Here is a 26,935-nt window from a genome sequence, read left to right as displayed (position 1 = left end):
CTGTTCAAGCCTTAAAAATCTCCAGGCTTTCTTTTCGCGACTGCATAAGTTGCGTACATAACCGCGATGGTCTCTCACTTATTAATTTTTTTTATCCACAGTTCAAACAAAATGGATTTCGTATTTCTCACTTCCAATCTAATCTCAACATGGATCCTTTCTAGGATCCATGATCTCAACAAGAAGCGAATAAATAGTTCCTAAACACGTCTGCCATCACACCATCAGCTGTAATGGAGATTTAATCATTAATTTGAGTGCGTAGATAAAGACGTTTTCATTGAAGTGTCGTAAAACTAAAACCATAGGTAATCACTCTCAGCAATCGGAGCGGTAGACTTAAAAAATACAGTGAACTAAGCAAATACAAGTAAATGCGCGAGAAAGCGCTCATGAGTAAGTCACGATGGCTTTGTACTTATTTCTTTCTTACTGATTGAGAAAGTGGCGCGAGTTTTGTTGTTGTTGTTGTTTGCTTTCGTTTTATCAATCAAATACTAAAGTTAAACAAAACTAAACTACACAAAATTACCGTTGGACACTCAATTGAATAGGCCATTTTCGTGTCGCTTTAAAACTCATTACGGAAGCGGCTAAGTGCAAAGCTTTTCGTGTAAAGATTAGTTTTCTTTGCATGTGAATGAAACTCTTTGCACTTAGCCTCGTTTTCATATTGAGGTTGAAAGCAACTCGGAAGTGACCTATTGTTCGACTAATTTTACATTATTTGACTCTTGGAGGTTGATGTTTTCTGGAATTATTATTATTGTGTGTAGTTGATAAATGTATGGATGCTAAAATAGAACCACATAGGGCGCGCAGCGTAACCTATGCGATCTGAAGGAACTATAAAAAGAAAACTGCTGAGTTAAAAAAAAATTAGCGATAAAATATAAAAATCTTAGAGACAATCTAAAGCTCTCTAATACTAAAACTATATTGAGCTTCTATGCTATTCCCTCAGGGAAAGTCAAGTGACGGTAGGTTTAAGAGCACTACAGTTCATTTTTAACTCGAGATTATTTTAATTCAACTTTGCAACAAACATCGAGAAACCTCCCTCCCCGATAGAATTCATGGATTTTCCTTGCATGAATTGCTTCTTAGCGCGAATTCAGCTACTGTACTAGGCCGATTACTGAGCAACGTACTTCAAACCGCATATTTCCAATTAACTTTTCAAAAGGCTCTTCAGAAGTAGGTCACATCTCGCATGCAAGATTTTGACAAGTTGTTCACCATAACGGGAAGTTTACTTATAATAAGATAAGGGAGTTAGTTTGTAAATATACTGTGGTGCTGCGTCGATGGGGAGTAGAAATGAATGTTTGCTCAAAACATTAGCACTCGTATTTCTTTACGGTGGTTAATTTACCTTTATTTATCAACTCTGTCGATAAACCAAACATTCGTTATAATAATATAAACTACCCACCCCTGTTCTCAACAGCCTATACACTTGAAGTGTAGGGAAGGTTGCGATCAGCGTTGCGATTATTCATGAAAAGCGTAAAAGGTATTTTTTTTTTTTAAGGGAGAATGCTTTTAGAAAGCGCATTCACGTTTTTTAATTCCCTGTTAACATTGGTTAAAGGTAGTATGAGTGAATCTGAAATATCGTGAATTAATTAAAGGAATTGTTGCTGTTGTTGTCGCTTTGCCTTACTTGGCCTTTGTTGTAGTCCAGTTCACTGATATATTAGATTTAGCAACGGAACGGGGACGTCAATTGAGGACGCGAGAGCGCGTGGAATAGTCTGGACGCGATTCTATTTCGACTATCTTATGGGTATTCTTGATGCACGCGCAGTTGTAAACTGACGTTCCCGTTCTGTTACTGAATCAGCCTCTTATCCTGATATCGAATATCTTTTAAGTCAATTCAGTAAACCAAAAAAATAGTACGTTTTTCAATGCGACAGAAATCTCTCCTTTTGCGAAACTCTCATTTATGACGGGTGTATTTGTGTTTAAACAATTAAGTTCTCTTCTATCAAGGAGATTTGCGGCATCTATATCATAATCTGCCAACATTTCGAATTCTCTTTACGCTTACAGCCCACGCGGAAAGATAAACTGTTATTGCTGATAACGGTTAAAATTGGTTAAGTGTTCCTTGAACAAAGAAATGGTTTGTAGAATTAATGAAAGTTAAACACCTTCAGTGTCTTAAGATATGTAGAATAACTTAATTTTTGGCTTCAAAAGGTGTTTTTTTTATTAATAACGATTCCTTTATTTTTTAACGCTCTAAATTAAAACTTTGTTCGAGAAATCCAAGTTCGGCGTTCAAGTATTCTAAAACTGTCGTTTTGATAATCAAGACGGCTGAAAATTTTTCTGGCTCTTCAGTCCACGCACTTATAATTAAATTACTCATCCGTTCTCGGAACTGCTAACAACTCCGCCCTGAGAGATTATTAAATGACATAAATGAGAGGTGAGCCTGAGATAAATTGATAAAAATGAGAGTTGATTTCTTTATATAGCGAGGTAATGAAGAGTTTTATAAAGGCTCAGGGCTATTTGGAAAATTCCCGTTGCGTAGGCTACCAGTTTCATATTGATTCCGGCGAAATGCGTTCTTTAAAGGTAACGTATCCCCCTATTTTGTTTCACCTGGAAACGGTTAGTTTTTGAAACTGTACTTTGTACTTCTATCATTTGGCATTTTGTACATTATATAGTTTTTTCCAGAATTTCAAAATTTAATGAACTTGTTTTTCTTTATGAGCTACGCTCGATAGTTGGTATAGGTGTATACAGATTTTTACGCTTTGTGGTGCAAAGTTAGAAATGAAAAACAGACCATTCGACATGGGAACCAGCAGGGACAGAATTAGTTTATTCCTCCTGCTTTCGCATGCGTCGAAGGCGGTTTCAAAATTCTTCTTCCTTATGATTGATGTTGGGCTTACTTAGCTAGAGGACAGCAGAACTTAGAACTGCAAAACTTTCTAATAGGAAAAATTTATGCTCGAAAATCTGGTAAAAACGGCAAGTCAGTCTAGAAACTGTTGAGAACTTTCTTTTTGCTTCAAGCACAGACTTGAAACATGACTCCTATTTGGACCGCGCAACTGGAGCATAAGTCACTTTTCACAACACTCCTCTCTCCAAACCCCCCCCCCCCCCCCCGCCCTTCCCTACCCCCACGTCTTTTCTCTGAGAGAATGGGGAAGGAAAGAAGAGAGACTCTGGAGACGAGCTTTCCACTCCCTTCTACAGTGGCCCACTTTGTAAATAAGAGAGTAAGAGCATTGGCAATCAATATTTTCTTCGCCAAGCTAAGGGATTGGCGCGGGCTAGCCTCTGACCTCGGGGTATTTTACTTTGAAGAAACATGCCATTTGTGATAAGTTCATTGAACGGAAGATGAAAAACTTGTTGATCTTTCTTTAAGGAATGAAAAAGCTTTGGAACAGTTGTAACGCACATGCAAACATTTATTATTAAACGTTGGTTCCAGTGGTGTAATGCTAAGGACATTTGAATCTCGAGTCGAATGTTATTGGAGAGGGAGATCGCAGGCCCAGTCATTGGTAGACGGCGTTATCCTGCATTCACTTTTCGTGGCCTGGGTACGAGAAGGTTTTAACCAATGAATTTCTTTTGCAGTCTTCTTTGCTTCTTTGTTTATACTGGTGTATGCTGACCAGTATGTCAGTAGGCGCACCTTCGGATGTTACCGGTTTTCAAAGTGTTGAAGGGTACGTGATTCCACCTGAGGAATCATTGAATGGCACCACGAGGTATGGATATTTATTGGCGAGAATAAATACGCATTGCTTTTGCTACTGTAGGAATAATAATCAAGCTGTGCTTCTGTAATATACCAGAGCTTAATAAACCTCAATTTTAAATAAAAATTCAAAGTTTCGTCGCAAGCAAATTTCAAAGAATAAAACTGGTGTCCCTCTCCTCTTTGTCTTTGTCCCCTTCTTTTTTGTCATTGTTGCAGGATCAGTATTTAGGGTTGGTCGGTGGGTCGGTGGGTCGGTCGGTCGGTCGGTCGGTCGGTCAGTCGCCGGCCGGTCGGTTAGTTTAAAACAGTTACAAATTGTAACTGTTTTAAACTGTAACGTCTCTTGCCACAGTGTCTGTCTCAAACATACCCTGAAGAAGATAGGCCGTGCCTTTCGAAATATTGGAAAAATATACTTCCCTGACCGTGAAATCAGTCTCGCTCTTTTCTAGATTATTTACAAAAACGTTTAGGCTCATTTTTTGTATGCACGTGTAATAACAAAGGCCTGATTGTGACAAGTGTAAACGCCTTATGACACTGGCTCTAAAACTTGACTATTTACCTGTGTGTTTGCTTCGAGTTCTGGTTGCTTCAGTGTCGTCTGGGTCTCTTTAATGAATTCTTTTTACAGTGATTACTTTTCGCTCTCAGTTAGAAAAAGAGTTGATTAATACACAATCATTTCGTTATTTCTCTGTACACAGCATTGGCTCTCGTGTGCCAAGGCGCCTGCCAGACTTCACTCGCGCTTGTCAAGAGATTTACGTGCGACTGGACCCTCAAGCCTACTTCGGTTCCAACGATATTTTCTTCCCACCGTTCATTTACACCATAAAATGCGCCGGCACTCCGAGTAGCCCTCCGTCCTGTGGTTCGTCGACGAACTGTAGAATGCACTGTCTGACCCGAATGGGACGTGTGACGTTCGTGCGCAGGCCGCGTGACCCACGCCTGTGCATGATGCAAAGGCCGGTGGTCGTTTCTGACGTTCCCGTCGGATGTTACTGTGTGTAACTATCACAGAGCGTGCACTGACAACCTTGACACATGGACACGTACATTACTTGAGTTAAAATGTAGTACCTATAAAACAATGTGTAATATGTATTAACTACATCTGTTTTAGTGCGGAAGATGTTGTATGCTTAATTAGTGTGAAATACTGTACTAAGAAATAAAAGTTGAACTGAAACTCGCTGTATCTGTTGAAAAATCTTGTTTCAGCAAGAATCGGAGAAATTGGAAACAAAGCCCTTAGACTCAGTTGCAAGGACGCAAGTTTGTCACTAAGTTATCTCCTGATCTGATTGGTTTAGTAATGTACAAGTGTTCATCCAGGACTGTGGAAACACTAGTTTTTAAAGATAATGGAGTGTTTCTGTCAAGGACCTATTGGCTGATGGCTGCTCGCGAGAGTTTGATGTTTTTTCAAACAGATATTAGGGCTTACATGCTAGTTATGCTTAGAGATAGACCCGCGACAGAAACCCTCTTTTTAACAATTAGATTATGAGCTCGAGATTTCTATCGCGTAATAATTGATGAGGGCGATGAGGGCGAAGCCCGAATCACCTATCACGCATAAAAATCGAAAGAGAATAATCTAATTGTTCTAGTATAAATCTACTAGTCGTTCAAAACTTAAGAATAGGACAGGTTCACTTTTTTATTGAATAATGATATAAATAAGTCACGCCACCGCACACTGTTAGGCTACTCACTCTACACACTATCTACTGACAGAATAGATAGTGAGAAGCGTAGCCAATAAGAGAACAGCATTAGTAATAAAACGCTAGTAGATTTATACTAATGTTCATTATAGTTCACCACTTAATTTTCTGTACGTCTGATTGGCTTAATTAAATTGATCACGTGGCGTGATGGAATAGGAGACAGGGGCCATTTGGAGAAAATGATTGGAATGAAAGAACTCGTCCGCAAAAAACTATTTTATCCTGTAGGGTTATTTAAAATCTTTTCACGGATTCATTTTCAATGGAGTCCTATTACTCTCCTCCCCACAAATGGCTTTGTGGGGTGGGGGTGGGGGAAAGTCCCCTCCCCTTGGAAAGGCCTGATACTCAGGTTAGCGCATAGGACTTTTGGAAGATTGGTGGTTCGAGGCTCGGTTGGTTTCTTCATTGCTGCGTTGTTTCCTTAGACAAGAAGCTTTAATTTGGTCGTCCCCGGGTGTATAAATGGGCGGGCGACATGCTGCTGGGGGTAACCATGCGATAGACTAGCATCCCATCCATTGGGGAGTAGCAATAGTTCTAGCTGCTTCATGCTTCCGAAACCTAGCCTGCGTAGAAGGCGTAAGTTGGGATGGGGGGAGAGAAGGGGGGGGGGGGGGGGAAGCAAGCCCTTTTTTCTCTCAATTTTTCTCGATTCCCCCTCCTCCCTCCCCGATTATTACGCCTGTTACGCAGGCTTTTAAAATATCCAAGATCACAGCGACAAACTGATGAGTAGTGTCGGATTTGTTATCAACAAATAGACCCTTCTCCAAAATGGCGGCCGGAAATCCAAATAAGTTAAAATTAAAAACGTGTACCAGCACTAGAAAGAGCGCTTTTACTTTAGTAACCCTGCAAAGTTTCAGCATATCAGGTGCAATATCAGCTGAGAAAATGTAAGTTGAAGATGAAAAATTTACAGACGTGTTTATGACTGGGAGTACAACGTATAGCCCCAGTCATACAAACGTCTGTAAATTTGTCAAATTTCATCTTATATTTTCTCAGCTGATACAACACCTAACATGCTGAAACTTTGCAAGGGTGCCCTTTCCATTGCTAGTGTCAGTTTTTCGTTCAGTTAAATTTTAACTTATTCGAATCTCTCGCCGCCATTTTGGGGAAGGGTCTATTCCAGGTATTCTAGCCATTTTGTTTATTTTTTGCCACCTCCGCCGTTAGGATATTCAGTCTGCTGTCCCTATTTTACAGAAACCCCATCAGTGACCCGTTACCTACCATAAACGCCTTCTTGCCAAACGCCGGCATTCCTTTCTTTCTCTTGGCTCTATTTTTAGCTACCATCTTACAAAAGGCACGACAGGGAATTGAACTGTACACAAATTCGTTTTAGCGAACTTTACTTTAAAGACTGGGCTAAAAGCTTCTTTTACCTCTTACTTAGTTAAGATACTGTAGATAGTTTGAGTTTATTAAAGTAAAATTGAAAATAATTCAAAACAAAAAATTCAAGTCAATGAGTCGTGATCGCAGTAGCTTGAGTACTCTGTAGGAAGCTAAGTAAACTGCTAAAAAAATCAGAAATAACATATTTTATTGGCACGATTGACTTTTGTTCATCCTAGCAGGTGACCCGTGTGTTTAACTTCTGACAGTATAGCATGCGAACAAAATCATTGGATTTTTGGATTTATTTTTTCTGCAGTAATCGAAGACGTGATCACACACCCCTTGAAGTGCGATTTTTTTGCTGATAATCTTCTTATCTTGTCTCAAGTGTGTTTACTTCGATGGCGTGTTGATCAATGTTGCGTGACATTACCTAACTGAATTACCCTCAATGCATTTTTTTGTTGTCAGCTGTTTGCACTGTACTTGTAATGAAGAGGGCGTTGATGAGTGGGCGGCTTTTAAAGCCTAAAAGATGAATGTTTTGTTTAGTGAAACAATGAAGACTTGATCACTGCAAAATTCGTTTTCACCCCGAAGCTAATTATTAGGGTTCAAAAGAACATAGTTTTGCACTAACGTGTCTAAATAATTTAATTTCTTTTTCACGATTGCGTGTTGTGAAATGTTGCGTGACAATATTATTACCCACAAATCATAGCGGGATTACATCATATGTTGGTCATTCAAAAAATTTTAATCGAGTTACCGGTGTTGTACAATCAAATCACAACAAAGATGGCGTCGGTCAGCGAGTTTCCAAGCTTCGAAAAATGTCAGCTGCAAGCAACAACTGTACGAGAAAGGAACGAGTTAATGTTCAACAACGAGATACTCAGCGACGTTCACTTTCTGGTGGGGAAAGATAAAGTCAGAATTCCAGGACATAAATACGTTTTGGCTATTAGTAGTCCGGTGTTTTTTGCAATGTTTTACGGTCGAATGGCGGAACCAGAGGGCGACGTAGCCGTTACTGACTCCGAAGTTGAAAGCTTCATGGAACTTTTACGCTTTGTTTACGCCGATGAAGCAATTCTTACTTTGGATAATGCCCTTGGCGTGCTTTACCTGGCGGAAAAGTACATGCTGCCGGTTCTCGCAGCAAAGTGTATCGATTTCGTTGAGGCGAGTTTAAATCCTGACAACGCTTTAACGGTTTTGTGTCATGCAAGATATTTAGGAAAGGAAGAACTTCAAGAAAGGTGTTGGGATATGATAGACACTTACACTGTTCAAGTTTTAGAGTCAGAGGCATTTTTAGAGCTTGACGTTGAAACACTTTCGCTTCTTACACAGCGAAACACAATATCAGCGAAAGAGATTCAAATGTTCAAAGCTGTTAATTCATGGTCCGAAAGTGAGTGCTTTAGAAGAACAATTGAAGCAACTGCTGAAAACAAGAGGGCAATGGCTTCTCCAGCGATGAAATTTATAAGGTTTCCGTTGATGTCGCCACTGGAATTCGCCGACGAAGTTGCAAGGTCGGGGTTACTCTCTTACGAAGAAACGACCAATGTCTTCTTGTACTTTTTCTCAAGTCACGAGACCAAGCTTCAATTTTCGAAAATTCCTCGCACCCCTAGAGAAGCTTTAACAAAGAAAACTCTAAGATGCTCGCGATTTAAAAGTTGCTGTGGAAACGACTGGTTTTGTGACACAAGAAAATGCGATGCCATTAAGTTCATGGTCGACAAACCAGTGTATATAAAAGGCACAGCTGTTTATGGGGCAAGCAAAATGGAGGGCGACTATAAAGGCAGCTTGGAACTTTTGAAGCAAACCAAAGTCCTCGCTGAGAGAAAATTGTCTTTTTCATCGGACACGAGCTCTTCTTTACACGACATATTATTTGACAAGCCTGTTTTGATCGAAAAAAACGTTTTGTACACCATAAATCTTTCGTTGCAGGGACCTTCTTCGCAAAGTGGAAGAGACGGGTTTTCGGTCGTAGAGGCCGAAGGAGTGAAATTTACGTTCATAGATCACACGAGCCCAAACGGAACTTCGGTTACTTCTGGTCAAATACCTGAAATTATCTTCCATCTGTAAATTAAAGGAAGTCGCAGAGTCTTTATTAATTGACTCACCCATAATCATTTATAGCGACATAAATATAATTCGTCAAATATGCGTAATTGATTACCAATATTTATGCATTGGAAGTCTTGGTGAAATATCAAACTCCCTAGGGAGTCGTTTGGAGTTATTTGTGGTTAGCAACATTATATACACACAATTTTGTTTTTAAAAAACAAAATGCAGTAACAATGAATTAAATTTTTTTTTTTAAAGATTCAGTAATGATATTCCTACAAAGAATGGTTTATTTACATTCCATTGTTATTTGTGATTAATTTAAACTCATTTCAATTATTATTGAATCATGTTTCTTTAGGAAATCATTGAATAAACCCTTATCACTTGGCGGCCATGTTGAGTCTCGGGGGAATAAAAAGCTTTGTTTTTGCGTGGCAAGCCTCTGCCAGATGCGAATTCAGTGCGAGGCCTGCTGTGCAAACACAAAGCTTTTTATTCTTCTGAGACTCAACATGGCTGCCAAGTGATAGGGGTCTATCAGTTTGCAGATTCGAGCCACTTTTTACTGTAAATTGTAGATATATTGTATCATTTAAAATGTAAAATATAAATATTTGGAAATTTTTGGGGGTAATTTGTGATACTTTCAAAGACAGGGTGCACATATTTTTGCAGCCGGATGTGTTTTTTATTTCAATTAAAAATTAAAAGTCTTTGAAATATAAATCAGTTGAATTAAGGGAATTTAAACATAAAAAGATATTTCTACATGATGATATTACTTTCAATAAATTATATTGTGCGAGGGTACCAAATTTTTAATGAATTTTTAACAATGTATAATACTGCTTATGTGCTGTAACATTTTCAAGCTTTTCGTGCTTGTAATTGGATTAATGGCCTGTAAAATCAATAAAGGTGTAAATAAAGAAATTATATGTCAAGTTATTTCAACCTTTTGCTTCATGATTTGCTATCTCCTACCCAGACAGTCTTTGGCTTGTCAGTGCATGACATGACGTGCCAAAGAATGTCTGTGCAAGAGGCTACAAGACATGAAACTTAAGATGGTTATCCGATGATGTCTTTTCTGCCATAACAAAACTTAAGTTTATATTATTTGGTTTTGTTGTGGCATGCCAAAAACACACATTACATGGATAATAATTGTTGATTTTATTGTGTTAGTGCGGTTAATACTGAAGACAGAGAGAAAATCCCCTTACAATGAATTATTTTTTTTAAATAAAATATTTAACTTTTAATGCAAAGTAAATATTCACAGCATTTTCTAATTATATCATTGACCAATACTATCAACAGTTTTCGAATATTAATACAATTGCTTAGTGTCTAGGTTACAAGGTATGCTTTTTTTTTTTTTTTCTAGGCTTGACGGTAAATGATTGAACTTGCACAAATTGCCATTTCTATAAAAGAAATAACAATAACTTAGAAAGCAAAAAAAAAACAACAACAACAACAACAACAACAACAAAAAGGTGACAATGAATTAATGATTTTAAGCAAGATTTTAATTCAGAAAAATACCAGGCTGAAAGTCATCTTTAGAAGAAACTCACTGTTGGATTAAATCATCAGTCTCATAATTTTATGTGTTAGTGGTGAGCAAATACAAGTTTTAAGAGACTCTTATTTTGGCCATGTCAGCAGTGTCACTGAAAGCCAGAAAAAGGAAGCAAATTTGATGAACAAATCCGAAAATCCGAATCCGAAAAATTCGCTACGTTTTCGTTTTGAATTTGGCGGGAAAAGAAGCAGGTGCACTGGCAAGGTGGGGGCTCATTCAACCAATCAGAGGCTCAGAAATATATGACGTTCGCATCCAGTCCATTGGGGCGCCTGCGAAGGACTGAGTTCTATATTTAAGTTGGAGCGCTACTGGGAATGAGTTGGCTCCAATATGGCGGACGAGAGTGAAGGTTTCATAAATTTGGTTGCAGAAAAGTCGAATAGCAGTGCTTGTTCTGTTACTGTCTCCGTCGAACAAGCAAATTTAGAACCGGAACCAGCATCTAGGGGAGCAAACGTAAAACTTCCACCCGGAGTTGCTCCAATTAAAGCACAGTAAGTGTTTTCAGCATCTCAGCACGTGTGTGAGATTTTATTTTTCATAAAAGTTTTTAATACTAACGAAGAAAATCATCGCCTTTTTCTTTACTGAACAGGTATTTGAAGAAATCTTTAAAACGTGTATCAAAATCAACAACTGCAGAAAATTTAGATGATAAAAAGCTTGAAGACATTGAAGAAAAGCAGAAGAAAGTTGTTCCTAATCAAAAGGATCAAGATGGCGATCAAGACTCAGGAGAACCACCTTCAAAAAAGAAGAAAAAACGTGGAATGAACAAGAACCGACCCAGAGCAGCAAAGCTAGATTTCAGCCATCAGTTATGCAACAGTATATCTAGGGGTGAAGACTGTTCTTATGGCGATAAATGCAGGTATTTGCATGATGTTACAGAGTATATGGCAAAATATAAACCTGCTGATGTTGGAGAGGACTGTGTTAACTTCGAGAAATTTGGAAACTGCATATATGGTGTGACTTGTCGATACGGAAAGAAGCACATTTCTGAGGATTTTAAAAATATTGTGAATGAAAAGTTGCACGAAGAGACTGCAGCGTCGAGGACAAAGAATGTTTTGAGTAAAGACCTGATGATTTTGTTGCGCAAAAAGACCTATAAGTTCCCCAATGCAGAGGCATACTTGAACCACCTTGCAAAAGTAAAAGCTGAGGGGACACTAAACAGTGAACTTGGAAACCTGGTCAGGCCATCTTCAAAGGCTGCAGGTGCTGTCACTGATGAGGACGTTATAAAACTTAGACCCCAGGAAAAGAAAGAGGTGAAAATTATACAGTAAGGGAACTGTCCATAACAAGTTTGTTCAAAGAGGACCCACCTTGTCTAGGGTAGGGGGGTTATCGAAGACACCACCTATCTCATAAACATTGCCAACAAAACTTTATTGGCTTTTAAATTTGAGTTGACACAGAACTGTTGAGTTAGCAAGAGTCAGCAGTGCTAGATAAACAAGAAAAGTGGGGTTTGAATGTCATTATCACTTTTTATTGCTGGATAGAGGGGTAGCTATGCAATAAAGACACCATCTTTTTAGGTTGATGATGGATGGTGCAGGCAGAGACCACTATCTATTTTGTGGTTTGGTGGGTCCTGTTCGAGTATTGACAGTCAATAAAATTGCTAGCTTTGACCACTTCCCTAAGGGTACAGCACTCTCAAAATGTTTTTGTAGTAGAAGGCAATATACAGTAACAAGAGTAGTAGGCAGAAAGGGCCAAGTGAAAAGGGGTCTTGGGGAAAAAGAGCATGAACTAAGTGGCAAATCATCCTCTGTAGCCAGCAAAATTGCCAGTTGCTTGTACATTTTGAGATACGTTAAATGCTGACAGAGAAAGCTCAAGCCCTTCTGGAAAAGACTGAAAGTTTAGTGTAATAGAGGCATCTTTTACTAAGCATTGTCAAACTTAATGATAATGAGGATAGGTCGTAAAGGGAGGGGAGGGGGGAGAGGCAGCACACATCTTGAAATCTTTGGAGGAGGGGGAGTGTGCCAACTGTTTCTCAATGGCACATACCTACAACCTATAACTGAAGTCAGAAGATTTTCCAGATGAAATCTGAGTTGTCTAGACACAATAATAGTCATGTATAATCAGCTTTTGACTTTTCCACATAATTATTTGTCAGAATGTGTGGAAACAAAAATGTGAGTGGGCACCACTTCCCATCAAACTTACGGTGCGTTTCTCAAATTTCTTTGGCAATGAAAATGTGAGTGTGGCAAGGTCTATATTGGAGAGACGGGAAGATCTATGCTTGAAAGGATTAAGAAACACGATAGAGACATAGGGCATGCTCGAACCCAATCCCCCGCCGTTTCAGAACACAGCAATGCGACGGGTCACTATCCCCTCTGGGATGAGGTTAAGTTTATTGACCGAGACCCACACTGGTACACCCGTAGGGTTAAAGAGGCTATTCACATAAGACTTCATCCTGACAACATCAATAGGGATAATGGAATTAAAATTCCGGAAGCGTGGATGCCCACGATCAAACAACACAGCAGCCGATCAGTACCAAGGCGGATGGTCGAGGGAACAATTTCCAGTCTGAACGATGAGGACCGAAATCCTTCAATCAACAACGGGCTAAGAGAGAATCGAAACACACCAATCAACACAAACCAAGGTGCTACTTATACTGTCACGCAATCAGTCGACACCATCGCCTGATGAAGACCAGCAGTATAGTGGTCGAAACGTCGCGATCCACATCTTTGTGACTCAATCGTGAGACAAACGATTAACTCATCTATCATCTTAAACCACGATGACCAACACCTTTCGTAATATTAAAATGTTAATACTACTGGAAGTACCTGAACTCCTGTGAGTTTGAATTTCTCTTAAATCAATTTGTACAGGAATTACACTCTGCAATATTGTCATCTGATTCTTGCACAAATACTGTAGTGGCGCCATTGTTGTCCCTTTCAACATGATAGTCAATTCACATGAAAGGGTTTATTATTTTCATGATTAGAACAGCATACAGACTAAACTTGTTCAAGATCTCTGAGATTCTAAGAAATAAACTTCTTATTTGGAAGTTTTTAACGGTGGCCAAAGTACATGTATGTGTGTGACATTAATCATGGAACATATTATTAAACTGCTGATTTGATTTTTATTTTTTCTTCCAGATTAATTTTGCAGACAAGCTGTATTTAGCGCCACTTACAACTGTAAGTTCATTTACTTGTTAAAAAAGATGGATAAAAAAGAAATTAATAATGATGATTAGCCTAAAAGGATAGCCTTTATGAATTGTTATAATAATTTTAATTTACAAACAATTTGATCTGTTTTAGACTGTTTTTTAATTTTGTTGGTAATTTTAAAGTGGCACCGATTTCTTTTCATTCGTGAAAACTAGGTTGGAAATTTGCCATTCAGGAGGATTTGCAAACAGTTTGGTGCAGATGTGACATGCAGTGAAATGGCCATGTGTACAAAGTTGCTACAGGTGTGTCACTTAAAAAAGGGTTGTTTGCTGAAATATTTGTATTAATTTTATTATTTACAATTTCCTAAGTATAATATTATAAATGAAAGTTTTGTTTAATTGTTAACATCTGAATTAATTAATTTGGCTCAGTCTATGTTCAAATTGGATTTGGCTCATAAGTACGCATCTGAACTGGGCCTAAGACACATTTATTTGGTGCATTCAAATGTCTGTTGTCTTGCTTTTTAGGGCAGCATGTCAGAATGGGCTCTGCTCAAGCGACATAGCTCAGAGGATATTTTTGGTGCCCAGGTAAATCCTTTAACTCCTAATATCAACTCGTATATTCTCCCTACTACACCCTGTATTTTCTATACATACTTATTATGGAACTAGTTGAGAGAATCTTTTAATCAATCAATTGGGTGTTATCTCTGGTGATCATTTCCTTTATTCGCATGACCTGAATGTTTAATCACGCAGTTATTGTGAGGAGAAATAAGATGCTGATCACCATTGGGACTTGACCCTTTAACCCCTAATATCAAAAAACAAATTCTCCTATCTTGTCTCCATACTTTTCTTATAAAAGTACTGTGGAGAAGGTATTAAAATACAGTCGAACCTCCACTAACGGCCACCTCTCCACAACGGCCACCTCTCTACAACGGCCACTTTTTTTTGTCCCGGCGGACAGTCCATACATTAGCTCTTGTTTAAACCTCTCTACAACGGCAACGGCCACTAAAGGGCGTCCCCAACTGCCAAAATAACCTCTCGACAACGGCCAGTTCAGTACTTTTTTGTAAAACCTTTTTTATAAACTGATGCAGTAATCGGCATTTGTCTTTGGAACATTACGTTTCTGTATTCTTTTTAATGGTATACGAATTTTGATAGTGTTCCATTTATATGCTGCAGTAAATATAAATTGTCTACAATAATATAGCGAATGCTGCGAACCTTGCTCGTTTCGTCTTGTTAACCTTTTTATTCAAAACATTATTTACGTTTTATTGTGTATTTTATCAATATATATTATTTAAGATTTGATTGCCATTATAGGTTACAGTAAGCATGAACTTGGCACAATAAACATGTTGTCATTCCCGAAAGAAAAAGGTGTCATATTACACCCCTACCTCCCCATAATGGCCACCTCTCCACAACGGCCACTTTCTTCTGTCCCCAAGGTGGCCGTTATGGAGAGGTTCAACTGTACAAGAAAATTCACCTTGGGTGATCATACAATCATGTATCCTTAATTCTCATGACCTCAGGGGTTGAATAAGCATTAATATTACAAGGAGAAATTTGATGCTGATCACTGTTAGGGCTTAAAGGGTTAAAAGGGTAGTCTAACATGCCCTGGAATGAAGATGTCTCGCAACATTTTTGCAATTGCAGTTACTGTTGCATGGAGTAGAACCTACACGTACTTCTACTTCTCACATCGGTTGTTGCAACAAAAAAATTACAAGACATGTTCATTTTATAGCATGTTACACTAGGCAATGATCTATGCAACTTGTGTCACAATAAGATAATATTGTGAGACAAGTTGCAAGAAAAATTACCCAATGCATATTACATAGTTATTGTATACAATGCCCAAGTCTTCTTAGAGTGTTTCTTTCTTGATATATCCTATCTAGTTGTGTGGTTCTTTTCCTGATTCTATGACAAGATGCGCTGAGCTGCTGCAGAATGAAGTTCCTATTGACTTTGTGGACATCAACATTGGCTGCCCCATTGATTTAGTCTTCAAACAGGTACAAGTTCGCAAGTATCCTTGTGACATTCATTCGGTTTACAGTCAGTCTACGTCACACATGACCTCTGAATGATGTCCAGCATTTGACTGAAATCTTGATGATTTCTCTGGAAATCTTTCTGAAAAAGGATTTAACTGAATAAAAATTCAAAATAATTGGGAAACAATAATAATTGTTGTTTTTTTAAATATATAATGCTGTAACGTGAACAAAAATTCTCAGCTTTAAACCATCACTAAGCTAGCCAGGGAACTCTGAAATCTTGCTGGTGATGTTCAAAACTGATGTAAATTTCAAACCTCTGGTTAAATTTCAAAAATACAGTTCACGCATGATGTAGATTGACTGTAATAAATTATATTATTTTTGACTTTCCCAAGTAGAATTTGATTTGAGAATTTTTTGGAAAATTGATTCACAAGAACTAATTTAAAATGAAAAAATATGCAGGTACCAATAATCATTATTATTAATAACACATTACATTAAACAAGAAGTTCCACTATAAAAGGGCAAGCCCCTCCTTCCTTTCGCACTTTTGTGGGTGTGAAATGCAAATTTAGATGCCATTCAGTCGTAGCAAGTTGGTGACTCAAGTGTCCTCTGAAAAAAATATCGCTCAAAATTTCAACACATACCACTGACAGTAATATAAGTCAGACCTCGGTTTCTAATTCGGTTAACAGAGTTTATTCCAAAAACTAAGCCAATTTTATCACTAACGGTGGAAGAAAAAAAATTGCATGTTGTTTGTCAGTTTTTTACATTTCGATGGTTGATTGACAACTGAAAGTGAGAATGGCCATGCCAGGCCCCATGAATTTCCTGTTTAAAAAGTAACAAAAGTATATACATCTAGGTACTTATGCATGTGAAGATTGTTCTTTCATTGCAAGCTTGCATTCGGGTGATACTCACTTGTATAGGAGTTTGTTAAAGGTTTGAGTTTGCATAATATACACTATCGCTTGAGCTTTGCGGTTGCTGTCTTTCAAATAAAACCACTCAGAATCAGGTTCTAATTTAACCAGGTTTGCCCTGAAATTTCAATTTGCTATTTTTCAGGGTGCTGGTAGTGCTTTGATGGGTCGATTGACAAAGTTTGAACAGATTGTCAGGGGTATGAAGTATGTAAGTACCAACAGAATTTGCAGAAATTTCCTCTGGTTAATGTTTGCTAAAGAGAAATTTCCTCATACCTTGATTGCTCTTTGGAGTTAATGATAGATTTCAATTTTTATCATGAAGGTCCTAGATATTCCGCTAACAGTAAAGATGAGAACTGGCATCAGCGACAAGAAAATATCATGGAATGCTCACAAGCTCATCAGCAATCTCAGGTTGTGGGATGTGTCCCTTGTCACTGTAAGTTGCTTCATTTATGTTGTACATAACCTTACATTTGCTTTTCCTTAAAAACAAAAACAAGACACCTATGGGCATTATTTTAAGCAGGATGGGTTGGTGTATGTTTAGCACTAAGTGCAGGTGGAAATGTATCCTTCCATCGCGGATGAACTAATTGAATAGTTTGAGTCACAAAGATACCATGATGCTGTTTTGCTACCTTTTATTACGCTACCCAGTAGTACTCAGTCTCGCAGGGAGCAGGCAGAGACCACCATCTCTTTTGTGGTTTGGTTGGTCCTGTTCAAGTATAGTAGTTTTGACTACTTCCCTAAATATCAAATTGAATATCAAAAAGCTGTCCTGTTGCTTTTCTTATAAACTGTGCAAAGTTCCAAACTAATCTTGCTTGTCTCTTAGCTCCATGGTCGATCAAGGGAACAGAGATACACAAGGCTAGCTGACTGGGAGTACATTAATGAGTGTGCTAAAGCTGCGGCCCCAATGCCATTATTTGGTAAGTGCTTTGATTATGATATTATGATTGCAGAAACAAGTTTGACTGTTTAGAGCACGAGTTGTTGTTTATTTGACAAGAAAGACCCATTCTGAAGTGAACGTGCAATCAGACTCCTTTTGTCCCAAAGTGTTTACATAGGGTTTTTATTTTTGTGCTTTCTCTTATGTTAATTAAAGCGCCAACACTACTTTAAATACTTATCAAAATCTACATAATTTTTGTCCACAAGTTACCTTGCCAATGGCATCATGATGACACCAAAATGTCGGTTTTTATCGTTTGTTTTTGCTTGTTGATGTCTTAACAAAACAGATAATTTGTAATTCACTTTTAGTTGCTTCATTTTATGGCAAAAGTTATGAGCTAATATTAATTATCTGATAGTTCAACCCTCCGGGCTAAAACCACCATTCTTTTTAGTGAGCAACAGCTAACTTTGTATGCCAAAAAAACTTATAACATTGGCTCACACTCTTTTCCATTCAGTCTTTTATTTAGTTTAAAATCTGTGAATAATAACCGTAAAGTGAACACTAAATGCTTGATTAATAGTAATGTTGACTTTTTTGTATTTGCCGCAGGCAATGGTGACATTCTCTCCTATGAAGATGCATTGTTACGAAGAGAGCAAACAGGAGTGTCTGGTTTGATGGTGGCAAGGTATTCAAAATCTTCTGTGTCTTTATACCGTCCTGCAACTTATATTTCTTTCAGTTTTTTCCAGTTATGCATTGAAACTTTTACTAAACAAACAACCAAAAAAAAAACCACCTCATTTCCATTATTTTGTTGAATAATTACAGTCTCTAAGAGTTTCAGTAGGTTCAGATGTAATATGCATTATTTTTGTAATCTAGCATGATTTTAAGTACTTGATAAATGTGATTGATTTGTAAGAACGGTGTGCTAGTAAAATTCACAACTTAAGGCTCATTGTCATGATCAAGCATTTAAGACTAAGATCTCCAGCATGTTTCAGGGTTTGAGTAATGACCTATCCCTAACCCAAATCTTGGGAGAGAATTTCTCGTGAAACCTGTGAAGGGAATCGTACTTGTGAATGCGATGTAAACTACAAGAAATTAGATGCAGTAGCAAATCGTGGCTTTTGAAGTCTTGATGTACCTAACGACTGACGGGAATGCTCAAGAATTGGTTAAAACCACAGTCCATTCTTTATTTTTTTTTGGTAATTTGTCACATTTCTTAACTTGAAGATGTTTTCTTTTTTGATAGAGGGGCTTTGATTAAACCTTGGATATTTACAGAGATCAAGGAAAGGAGGCAAGTGTCTTGATGAAAATGAAAATTGCATATTTTTTGCACAGGTCTCATAAAGTTTAAAGAGTTAGCCGTTAACCCCCAATACCAAAGAACAAATTCTCCTATCTTGTCCCCATACTTTTCTTATAAAAGTACAGGAGAGAAGTTATTGAAATATCAAGAAAATTTACCTTGGGCAATCATATCCTTAATTCTCATGACCTCAGGGGTTCAATAACCATTGATATTACAAGGAGAAATTTGATGCTGATCACTGTTAGAGCTTAAAGGGTTAAATTCATTTAGATGTATGTGATGAGTTTATTTTATAAATCTTGTCAGAGTATGCATGACTAACTGTTTGTTTCATCGTGTTTCAGGCACTGGGACATCTCGTCCAGTGAGCGCCTTGACATGTTAAGAGACTTTGTTAATTTTGGTTTGGAACACTGGGGATCTGATGCAATGGTAAGTGCAAAAAGGGTGTAACTAGTATTGAATTTTGTCATTATTTTAGTTTTGCTTGGAATGCTTTCTTTTCTGGAACAGTCCATGCAAAACTAAATATTACATTACAGAATTTGGTAATCAGATGTACATTGTACACCCTATAAGTTGAATGATAAGCAGCAAGCTTTCTCAAAGTCTTGGGGCACCAGCTGAAAATACCCTATGATGAGATGTCTTTGGTAATGTTCTTAGCTGAATCATCGTTGTACTCTGATTGGCCTGATGAAATGGAAGCCATTGGATAGTTCTCAGAAAGATGACAAAAAGTTGTCAAAAGTGCATTGAAAAAGATGTGTTTGACTGTCAATGATATGACCTGCAACAGCAGTGCTGATATGTCCGCTGAGGGATTACCCTTTCTTATTTTAGGGAGTTGAGAATACAAGGAAGTTTCTGCTAGAGTGGTTATCCTTTCAGTGTCGGTAAGCAGTGTTGCAAATGTTTTAACTTTCACCAGAAAAATTATATGTATGGTAATTTTGTAGAGCCAGTTCGAGGACTTTGACAAAGCCACTTGTCTCCCACCAATGTGTGCAAGGTTAGAATCCCTCCATTAAAAACAGAATATTGCATATTGTGCAGTTCCAGAAAATATCCATACCCCCCCCCACAGAGGGTTTTTTTGGTTTGAACCCCCCCCCCATCCCCTCCCCTCAGAAAATTCCAGTTTAGCTTCATACTTTGCTTCCAAAATTTTGGCTTTTTTAAAAGAGCCCCCTCCCCGTAAGACTTTCCTATGACTGTCCTTGGGGTGGGTATGGATTTTTTCTCAAAAAAATCTCCAATTTCCAATCACACTTGATGAAATCACTAATAACAGTAGTAATAATCAAAGATTAGGGAGTGCATTTGATGATCTTGATCCCAGGCTCTCTCTTCTTGGTGATGTCATCCGGCCCTGCAATAAAATCTAAGGGGGATCCCAGATGCGTGTCCCAATATCCATCCATTCAGTGAATCAACGTTGTCCCATACAATCTCCGACTCCAATCCATATTAGGAGTGCGTTCTTCCTATGTTGAATGCAAATATGATTGAGAAACTGCTTTCCACTTGTAGGTACATTCCCGTGGGACTTCTAGAAAGACTCCCACAGCGAATCAATGAAAGGCCTCCTCCATATTATGGACGGAATGACTTGGAAACTTTATTGTCAAGCGGCGATTGTGCTGACTGGGTCAAAATAAGGTATAAATACATGTACAGTGTAACTATTTATTGAATGCATGGGGTGTTTTGACTTTTTATTGGCAGTAAGTAATGCTGTATTTATTCAATTAACCGCCACCTTTAAATAAGCATGCACCCACCTGGAATAAGCGCCCACCCTGAAAGCCCAAAAGTTAATAAGTGCCCCCCACCAAAAAACATTTCTGTACTAACCCAGCATGAAGTAAAAGGAATGTCAGTTGTCTTCCGAACTTGGTTTTAGATATGGTAGCCAATGAACTTTTAGATTGTTTATGGCTTGTGTATGTTAGCTTTTGCACTTTGTTTTGTCTTGTTGAAGAGAAAATAAACTTGTTATCCCTTGTTTTGTTATTCTCTGAACATTGTCCTTGCTTGCTGAAAATGTTGGGGAAATAATAAGCGCCCACCCTCATGGGCCCAAAATTAAATAAGCACCCAGGGCAGTTAATTGAATAATTACGGTACCTGGAAAGGTAACCCTATCCCTTTAAGCCCTAACAGTGATCAGTGTCAAACTTCTGTTTGTCATATCAATGCTTTTTCTACCCCTGAGGTCATGAGAATTAAGGATATGATCACCCAAGGTGAATTTAATTGATATTTAATAACTTCTCCACAGTACTCTTATAAGAAAAGTTTGGGACTAGATAGGAGAATTTGTTCATTGATGTTAGGGGTTAAAGGGCTATATACATCTCTAAACAGTACAAACCTGTGTATAGAAACCCCATTTTTCCAAGACAGACTTAAAATGGTTCTCATATATTGGATGTGTAGCGAGAAGTCAGGCTGTGTAGTTTCTTAAATGAAGGCTCGTTGAAAAAAGACAAAATAATGTGTTCGTGGATTCATACTGTGCATTTTATCTTGCAGTGAGATGCTTCTAGGTCCTGTTCCCACAAGTTTTTGCTTCCTTCCCAAACACAAGGCAAACTCGTACACTGAAACAGAGGGATAACTTGAAGTCATGCAATTGGGCCTTATTAAGATGGCCCTTGTCTGTGGATGAATATTGTGTTCCTCTCAGAACCTTCTTGCCACTGGAACATTTACATGTATGCTGTACTGTAATCATTGTGATGCCAGTTCTGAACATACAAGTAACAACAGTACATTTTTCTCTTTCTTTAAATACAAATATGTTTTCTTGATGAGTAATTTCTTAGAAATAGATTTTGTGATAAAAATAAACACTAAAAAGTCATGACGTTTCGACCTCTCCAAGGCCATTTTCAAGTGCGAGTAAAAATAAAGTTTTTCATTTTTTACTTGTACTTGAAAATGGCCTCAGAGAGACGTTTATTTTTATCACAAAAACTATGTTTTTGCTGACTTTGCTCAAAGAGAACCTCACTTTGTCTTGATACAATGATATCCCAGTTCCTGGAAACTTGAAAACGTAATATTCATACCACTTCCAAGAAAGTTTTTGAATGAAAAATTTTATAAGACAAAAATAAAACCCAATTGGCTGAGAAATTGTGCTTGTCAGATTTTTGACTGGATGTCCTTAAAGTTACTGCAACAACTCTAAAAGTTCTCTAATGCTGGTCATTTTAGATGTCACATCCTAAGCAGTTACAAGCTCACTATTCCTCTTCCCCATACAAATTTTATTAAATATAGTTTCAGTTGCTCAAACTGGGGTCATAATTTTTTTCTTCTTTTTTGGCTACGGACAATTCTTCCGGTGATTTACATGGCACAAAATGTAAAATAGGCTTGCAGGTTTAGTAGTAGTTATTGTAAATCAATTTTAATGCACAGTAATAGTAATATTTCTAATTATAATGCCTCTTTTAAAAGTCCTGAGAAGTTGACCGCATCGAAATAAAGTTTTTCATTCATTAAATTTGAGGATAACGTCCGTCTTTTTTTTATGGGACCCCCCCCCCCCCCTGTGGGGGTATGTGGTTGGTGTTTTGCACCCTTCCCGTGGCGCGTGACTCCGCGCCCGCCTGAGAAATGCAAAAAAATTAAATGCCTTTCAAAAGATATTCAACAAAACTTACTTGATTTAAAAGCCAATATCAATCCCAGTGCCTTGCTGCTCTGACAATGGTCCACCATCATTGCCTACATTGTCTACAAACGAGGATTCATGTTGTGCTCTTGAGCAAATTAAGTGACCTTTACGAATTTTTACAGATATTAAAATGGGAATTCAGAAACCGAAGTGTAATATTTTGGTTACCCAAGTAATTGCATTTGTGGTAATTAATGACTTGCAAAAGATTTTTAAAAGGTCACATGAAGAAAAATGTAATATATCTGTTGAAAAGTTTGACTGCTTGCGCATCCAAGCCAACCATATTTGACTCGACTAAAAAAGGGGCCATATCAAGTTATGCAATAGGAAGATAGTTTTCACTCATCGATCTTTTAATTAAGATAAGATTATGACAGAGGGCATGGAAAATTAGTGATTCGAATGCCCAACCAGCCAATATAGTAAAAACAAATGTTTTGTTATTTTGATATTTTTATCTTTGCCTCAAAATATCTTCTGGAGATCTTTTTTTGTGTGATTGCGATCAACCTCGTTCCCAGGGTCTCTCTTCTACCCGCCCCAGCGAGAGAGAGAGAGAGACCCTGGTTGAAGCTGATCACGTGACCTGGTGGAGCAATCAAACCGCAGGGAGGGTAGGTCCCTTACCAAATTTTGTCGACCCGACAATGTAATACTATCTAGGGGAGAGAGAAATATCGAAGACAGTTTCAAAATGGCGCTCCAATTTCTGAGCTGTCTCCAAAGCGCGTTGCTTTCAACTGGGTTCGATAAAATCATTTTGAAAGTTAAACAAGTCACCTGTTTAGAAAACATTTATCTAAAAAGAGATTTGGTTGCTGTACTGCCAACAGGCTATGGCAAATCATTAGTGTTTCAAGTTTTGCCTCGTTTATTGAAGGAGAGAGACGCGAAGTCAACTGTTGACACCGTTGGACCGTCCGTTGTGTTAGTTGTGTCGCCCTTGAATGCTTTAATGTGGGACCAGATTTCAAAGTTAACAGTTAAGGGTATTCAGGCTGCAGTGTTAGGAGTTACTGCAATACGCGACGAGGAAGGAGAATCCAATTTTACGTCCCAGTGGGAAGGCACCCGAAATTTAATAATGGAGGGAGGGTATGAGATCGTGTTCTGCCACCCAGAGGCATTTTTGTCCTGTAAAGATGGCTTGGCAATCCTTCAAAGCAGCGTTTATAGATCAGCGGTCAAAGCTGTCGTTGTGGACGAGGCCCATTGCATTCTTGAATGGTGAGAAACTTTCAGAAATGTTTATAGATTCTTTTTAAGTTACCATAGCATAGCCAGCTATGCATGACTGTGATAACTTTTTTAATGATTAATACCTCTGTAAATACTTAAAAAAAACCGTGAAAAAATAAAGTTGGTTGATTTGAAGAGAAGAGGTACTTTCAGATCTTTACCACCTTGTTTTTCTCATATGGTTTCTTTAATTGTCATATTACCAAAATGGGAAAGAAATAAAATAAAACAATTATCCACCACTATTCACCCACACTGAGGTGGATAACTGTTTCAGTATATACCACAGAAGTGAATAGCAAATGTACACAGTAATATTATTTTCTTGCAAAACTGTGAGAAAAATACTTGCACAAGATGATCACTGAGCACTTCGCTGCTTTTGCTCCGAGGTGAATAGCAAAGCAAATCTGGAGGTTGAGTGGCCAATCAAAACATGCATAAATTAATTTTCACTTCTGTTGTGTATACTAATAGTAATAATAGCTCACAGTATTGATCCGAGATCTTACATCGTTTTCATGCCTACTTACCGGGCTTTTTTCCATTTTTGATGACAACATAACAGCCCAGCAGGGTGCTCAGGTATATTATTTCTATTAATGGCAGAGAGTTGTCAATGAGCCCAAATTTGTAGACCACAAACCCAAAGAAGTGTTGTCAGAATATTAAATGGAGAGTGCTAGCATATGCTTTTTCTTAACTCCTATAAAAGTCCTGCCAAAATTTTTTCACCCCAAAAAATTCCACCAGATAATTTCTAAACTCAAAAAGTTCAAAATTGAACATCTCAAACACAAAGAAAAGTTTTTTCACCTCCCGTCACTATTGTATTAAACGTGTACCTGAGTATCCCCCCCCCCCAACAGCTTTACAATTGAACCTCTGCTAACATGGGGCCAACCTCGTTCTCAAGGTTTCTTTGTCTTCCTCCCTCCCTCGGGCACCGCTCCTTAGTGCTCAGTTGTGGTCCCAGTCACATACCTGCAACATTACATTTTGAACCTGCCACGAGCAGACAACTGTTGTTCAGACAAATATTGCAATTTGGTGTATCTTGTATTAGCCAAGTGCAGTTGATATCTTGATATAATCTTTAAACCATTAGAGGATCAAAAAACTATTTGAGAAGTTTTTGTTTTTAATATCTCAGTTGATTTGCATACAGTATAAAAGAAGGGGAGACTTTTTTGCGGCTAAAATTGGTAATTCGTCAGCTGATTAGTCACTTTTTTTACATCAGTATCTAGTTACTGGTACTGTAAATACTCGAATAAGTAACCAGGACTCTTAATTAGCATTTAAGGTGGAGGATAGGGGAGTGCATTTATTAAAAAAAAAAAAAGGAAGCTAGATTAAAATGACTCTTATTTGAAGGAAGGATGTTTACTTGAATACTTAGATAGGTCTCTTTACAATACACTTACATGCAACTGTGATATCAGGGTTGGAATTTAGTACCCATACACTAATGCCAGTTTGTACTCTGTTGGGCATGCAAGTACAAATCATGGATAACTTGAGTGTATTCATAAACTTACTCTGTCACTCACCGGGATGGCAAGTGCTTCCACATTAAAGTTTCTAATCCTGTAATATACAACAGGTTACTTTAGGTCTGATTATAATACATTTTATATCTGTATTTTTAATACAGGGGCGAAGACTTCAGACCAGACTATGGCAAATTAGGTATTTTGGCAGCGCTATTTCCCAATGCCCCTGTCGCTGCTCTAACCGCAACGGCAACACAAAGCGACAGGGAAGTCATTGCGAGCACTTTACACCTTAAGAAGCCTAGGCTGGTTGTTGGGAATCTTGATAGGGCAAACATTTTTTTTGCCAAAATATTTAGAGAAGATGACATTTCCGCCAGTATTCTTCAGCCTATTGCTGAATCTCTTTTGGAGGAGGGAACCAAGTTCCCATTGACTATACTGTACATGCCCCTACTATGGTGTGCCAAGGCATATAAATTATTTGAAGGAATTTTAAAAGAAAAGCAGTATGTTCCAGAAGGATGCCCATCCATCCCAGAAAACCGTTTGTTTGGTCAGTTTCATTCCCCCCAAACTGACCAAATGAAAGAAGCAATCTTAACCCAACTTTGCCAGCCTGATAGCAAATGCAGAGTTGTTTTTGCTACGATGGCCATGGGAATGGGTGTTGACATTCCATGTGTAAGAGAGGTTATTCATATTGGTCCACCCCGATCAGTACGAGAATATTATCAGGAGGCCGGTCGAGCAGGGAGAGACGGCCAACAGTCCAGGGCCACTCTCTATTATAACAACAGGGATATAGCTGCGAACAAACCCGGGATGACAGATAATATTCGATCATATTGTAAGAGTACTGGAAAGTGTTTGAGGAAACAACTGCTGTATTTTTTAGATGCTCCACCTCCAGTGCCTTACAATATTCTTCATACTTGTTGTGACGTTTGCAAGTCCCACTGTTCTTGCACTGATTGTAAACATGACACTGTTGATTCTGAAACGGCTCAGAATACAGCTGCAGAAGCTACCACAGCAGAGGTTACCACGGCAGAAGCTACTGTTTGCCACGACTCTGTATCTAATACAATTGTGGCCAAGCTACAAGCATACTTGGCATCACTTAAAAGTGATAGAAAAAGTCGCCAACTACGATCAGGAACTTGTTCTATCACCACAGATGTGTTGCGAGACATTGTTTATAAAAGAAATGACATTTCCTCAGTGTCATATCTGATGGATAATTTTCCAATATTTTCAAAGTCAGTTGCTGAGGGAATTTTTAGAATCCTTTGACAGTGAACAAAAGTTAGTTCCTGTTGGGAAGAGTTATGAGTTTGACAGCACCTGGGTATTGGACCTGTAAACCCCAGTCAAGATTTCATGATCATATTAGGGGTGGGGTAGGTCTCCTCAGAGCAGATAGGCCAAAAAAGAAAGCCCAGTTTGAAAAGGATTAAAGGCAAAGTAAAGCATACGTAGGTTACAGAGCTGTCAGTAGCTTGTGGCTAAGAGCAGTCTAAAGTTTAAAATACAGTATACTTTAAGGAGATAACGAAAAACAATAAGAA

The 26,935-nt window shown here is 38.1% G+C and overlaps 3 protein-coding genes and 1 pseudogene across 3 annotated transcripts; all 4 read left to right on the top strand.

Moving 5' to 3' along the window:
- The first annotated feature begins 2,504 nt into the window (after positions 1-2,504).
- Positions 2,505-4,943, top strand: LOC146483007 (uncharacterized). The gene is made up of 3 exons (XM_085106211.1): positions 2,505-2,592; positions 3,619-3,752; positions 4,453-4,943. The coding sequence occupies exons 1-3, from the start codon at positions 2,578-2,580 to the stop codon at positions 4,760-4,762; spliced, it is 459 nt and encodes a 152-aa protein (XP_084962337.1). The 5' UTR covers positions 2,505-2,577; the 3' UTR covers positions 4,763-4,943.
- A 2,669-nt stretch (positions 4,944-7,612) lies between these two features.
- On the top strand, positions 7,613-9,888 carry LOC146483006 (BTB/POZ domain-containing protein 6-B pseudogene; annotated as a pseudogene).
- A 964-nt stretch (positions 9,889-10,852) lies between these two features.
- Positions 10,853-22,452, top strand: LOC146483005 (tRNA-dihydrouridine(47) synthase [NAD(P)(+)]-like). The gene is made up of 15 exons (XM_085106269.1): positions 10,853-11,022; positions 11,124-11,805; positions 13,690-13,731; positions 13,923-14,012; positions 14,244-14,306; positions 15,650-15,766; positions 16,835-16,900; positions 17,018-17,134; positions 17,537-17,633; positions 18,218-18,296; positions 18,873-18,920; positions 19,280-19,367; positions 19,779-19,831; positions 20,469-20,597; positions 21,474-22,452. Exons 1-15 carry the CDS (start codon positions 10,859-10,861, stop codon positions 21,556-21,558), a joined length of 1,920 nt encoding a protein of 639 aa, XP_084962395.1. The 5' UTR covers positions 10,853-10,858; the 3' UTR covers positions 21,559-22,452.
- Positions 22,453-23,140: 688 nt separating this feature from the next.
- Positions 23,141-26,921, top strand: LOC146483004 (bifunctional 3'-5' exonuclease/ATP-dependent helicase WRN-like). The gene is made up of 2 exons (XM_085106274.1): positions 23,141-23,856; positions 25,526-26,921. Exons 1-2 carry the CDS (start codon positions 23,324-23,326, stop codon positions 26,658-26,660), a joined length of 1,668 nt encoding a protein of 555 aa, XP_084962400.1. The 5' UTR covers positions 23,141-23,323; the 3' UTR covers positions 26,661-26,921.
- Positions 26,922-26,935: the final 14 nt, after the last annotated feature.

This window comes from Pavona decussata, unplaced genomic scaffold (genome assembly GCF_977016875.1).
Source record: "Pavona decussata unplaced genomic scaffold, jaPavDecu1.1 SCAFFOLD_40, whole genome shotgun sequence".
Taxonomy (NCBI): domain Eukaryota; kingdom Metazoa; phylum Cnidaria; class Anthozoa; order Scleractinia; family Agariciidae; genus Pavona; species Pavona decussata.
The sequence above is the reverse complement of the archived record's forward strand: the minus strand, read 5'-3'. Positions and strand labels throughout refer to the sequence as shown.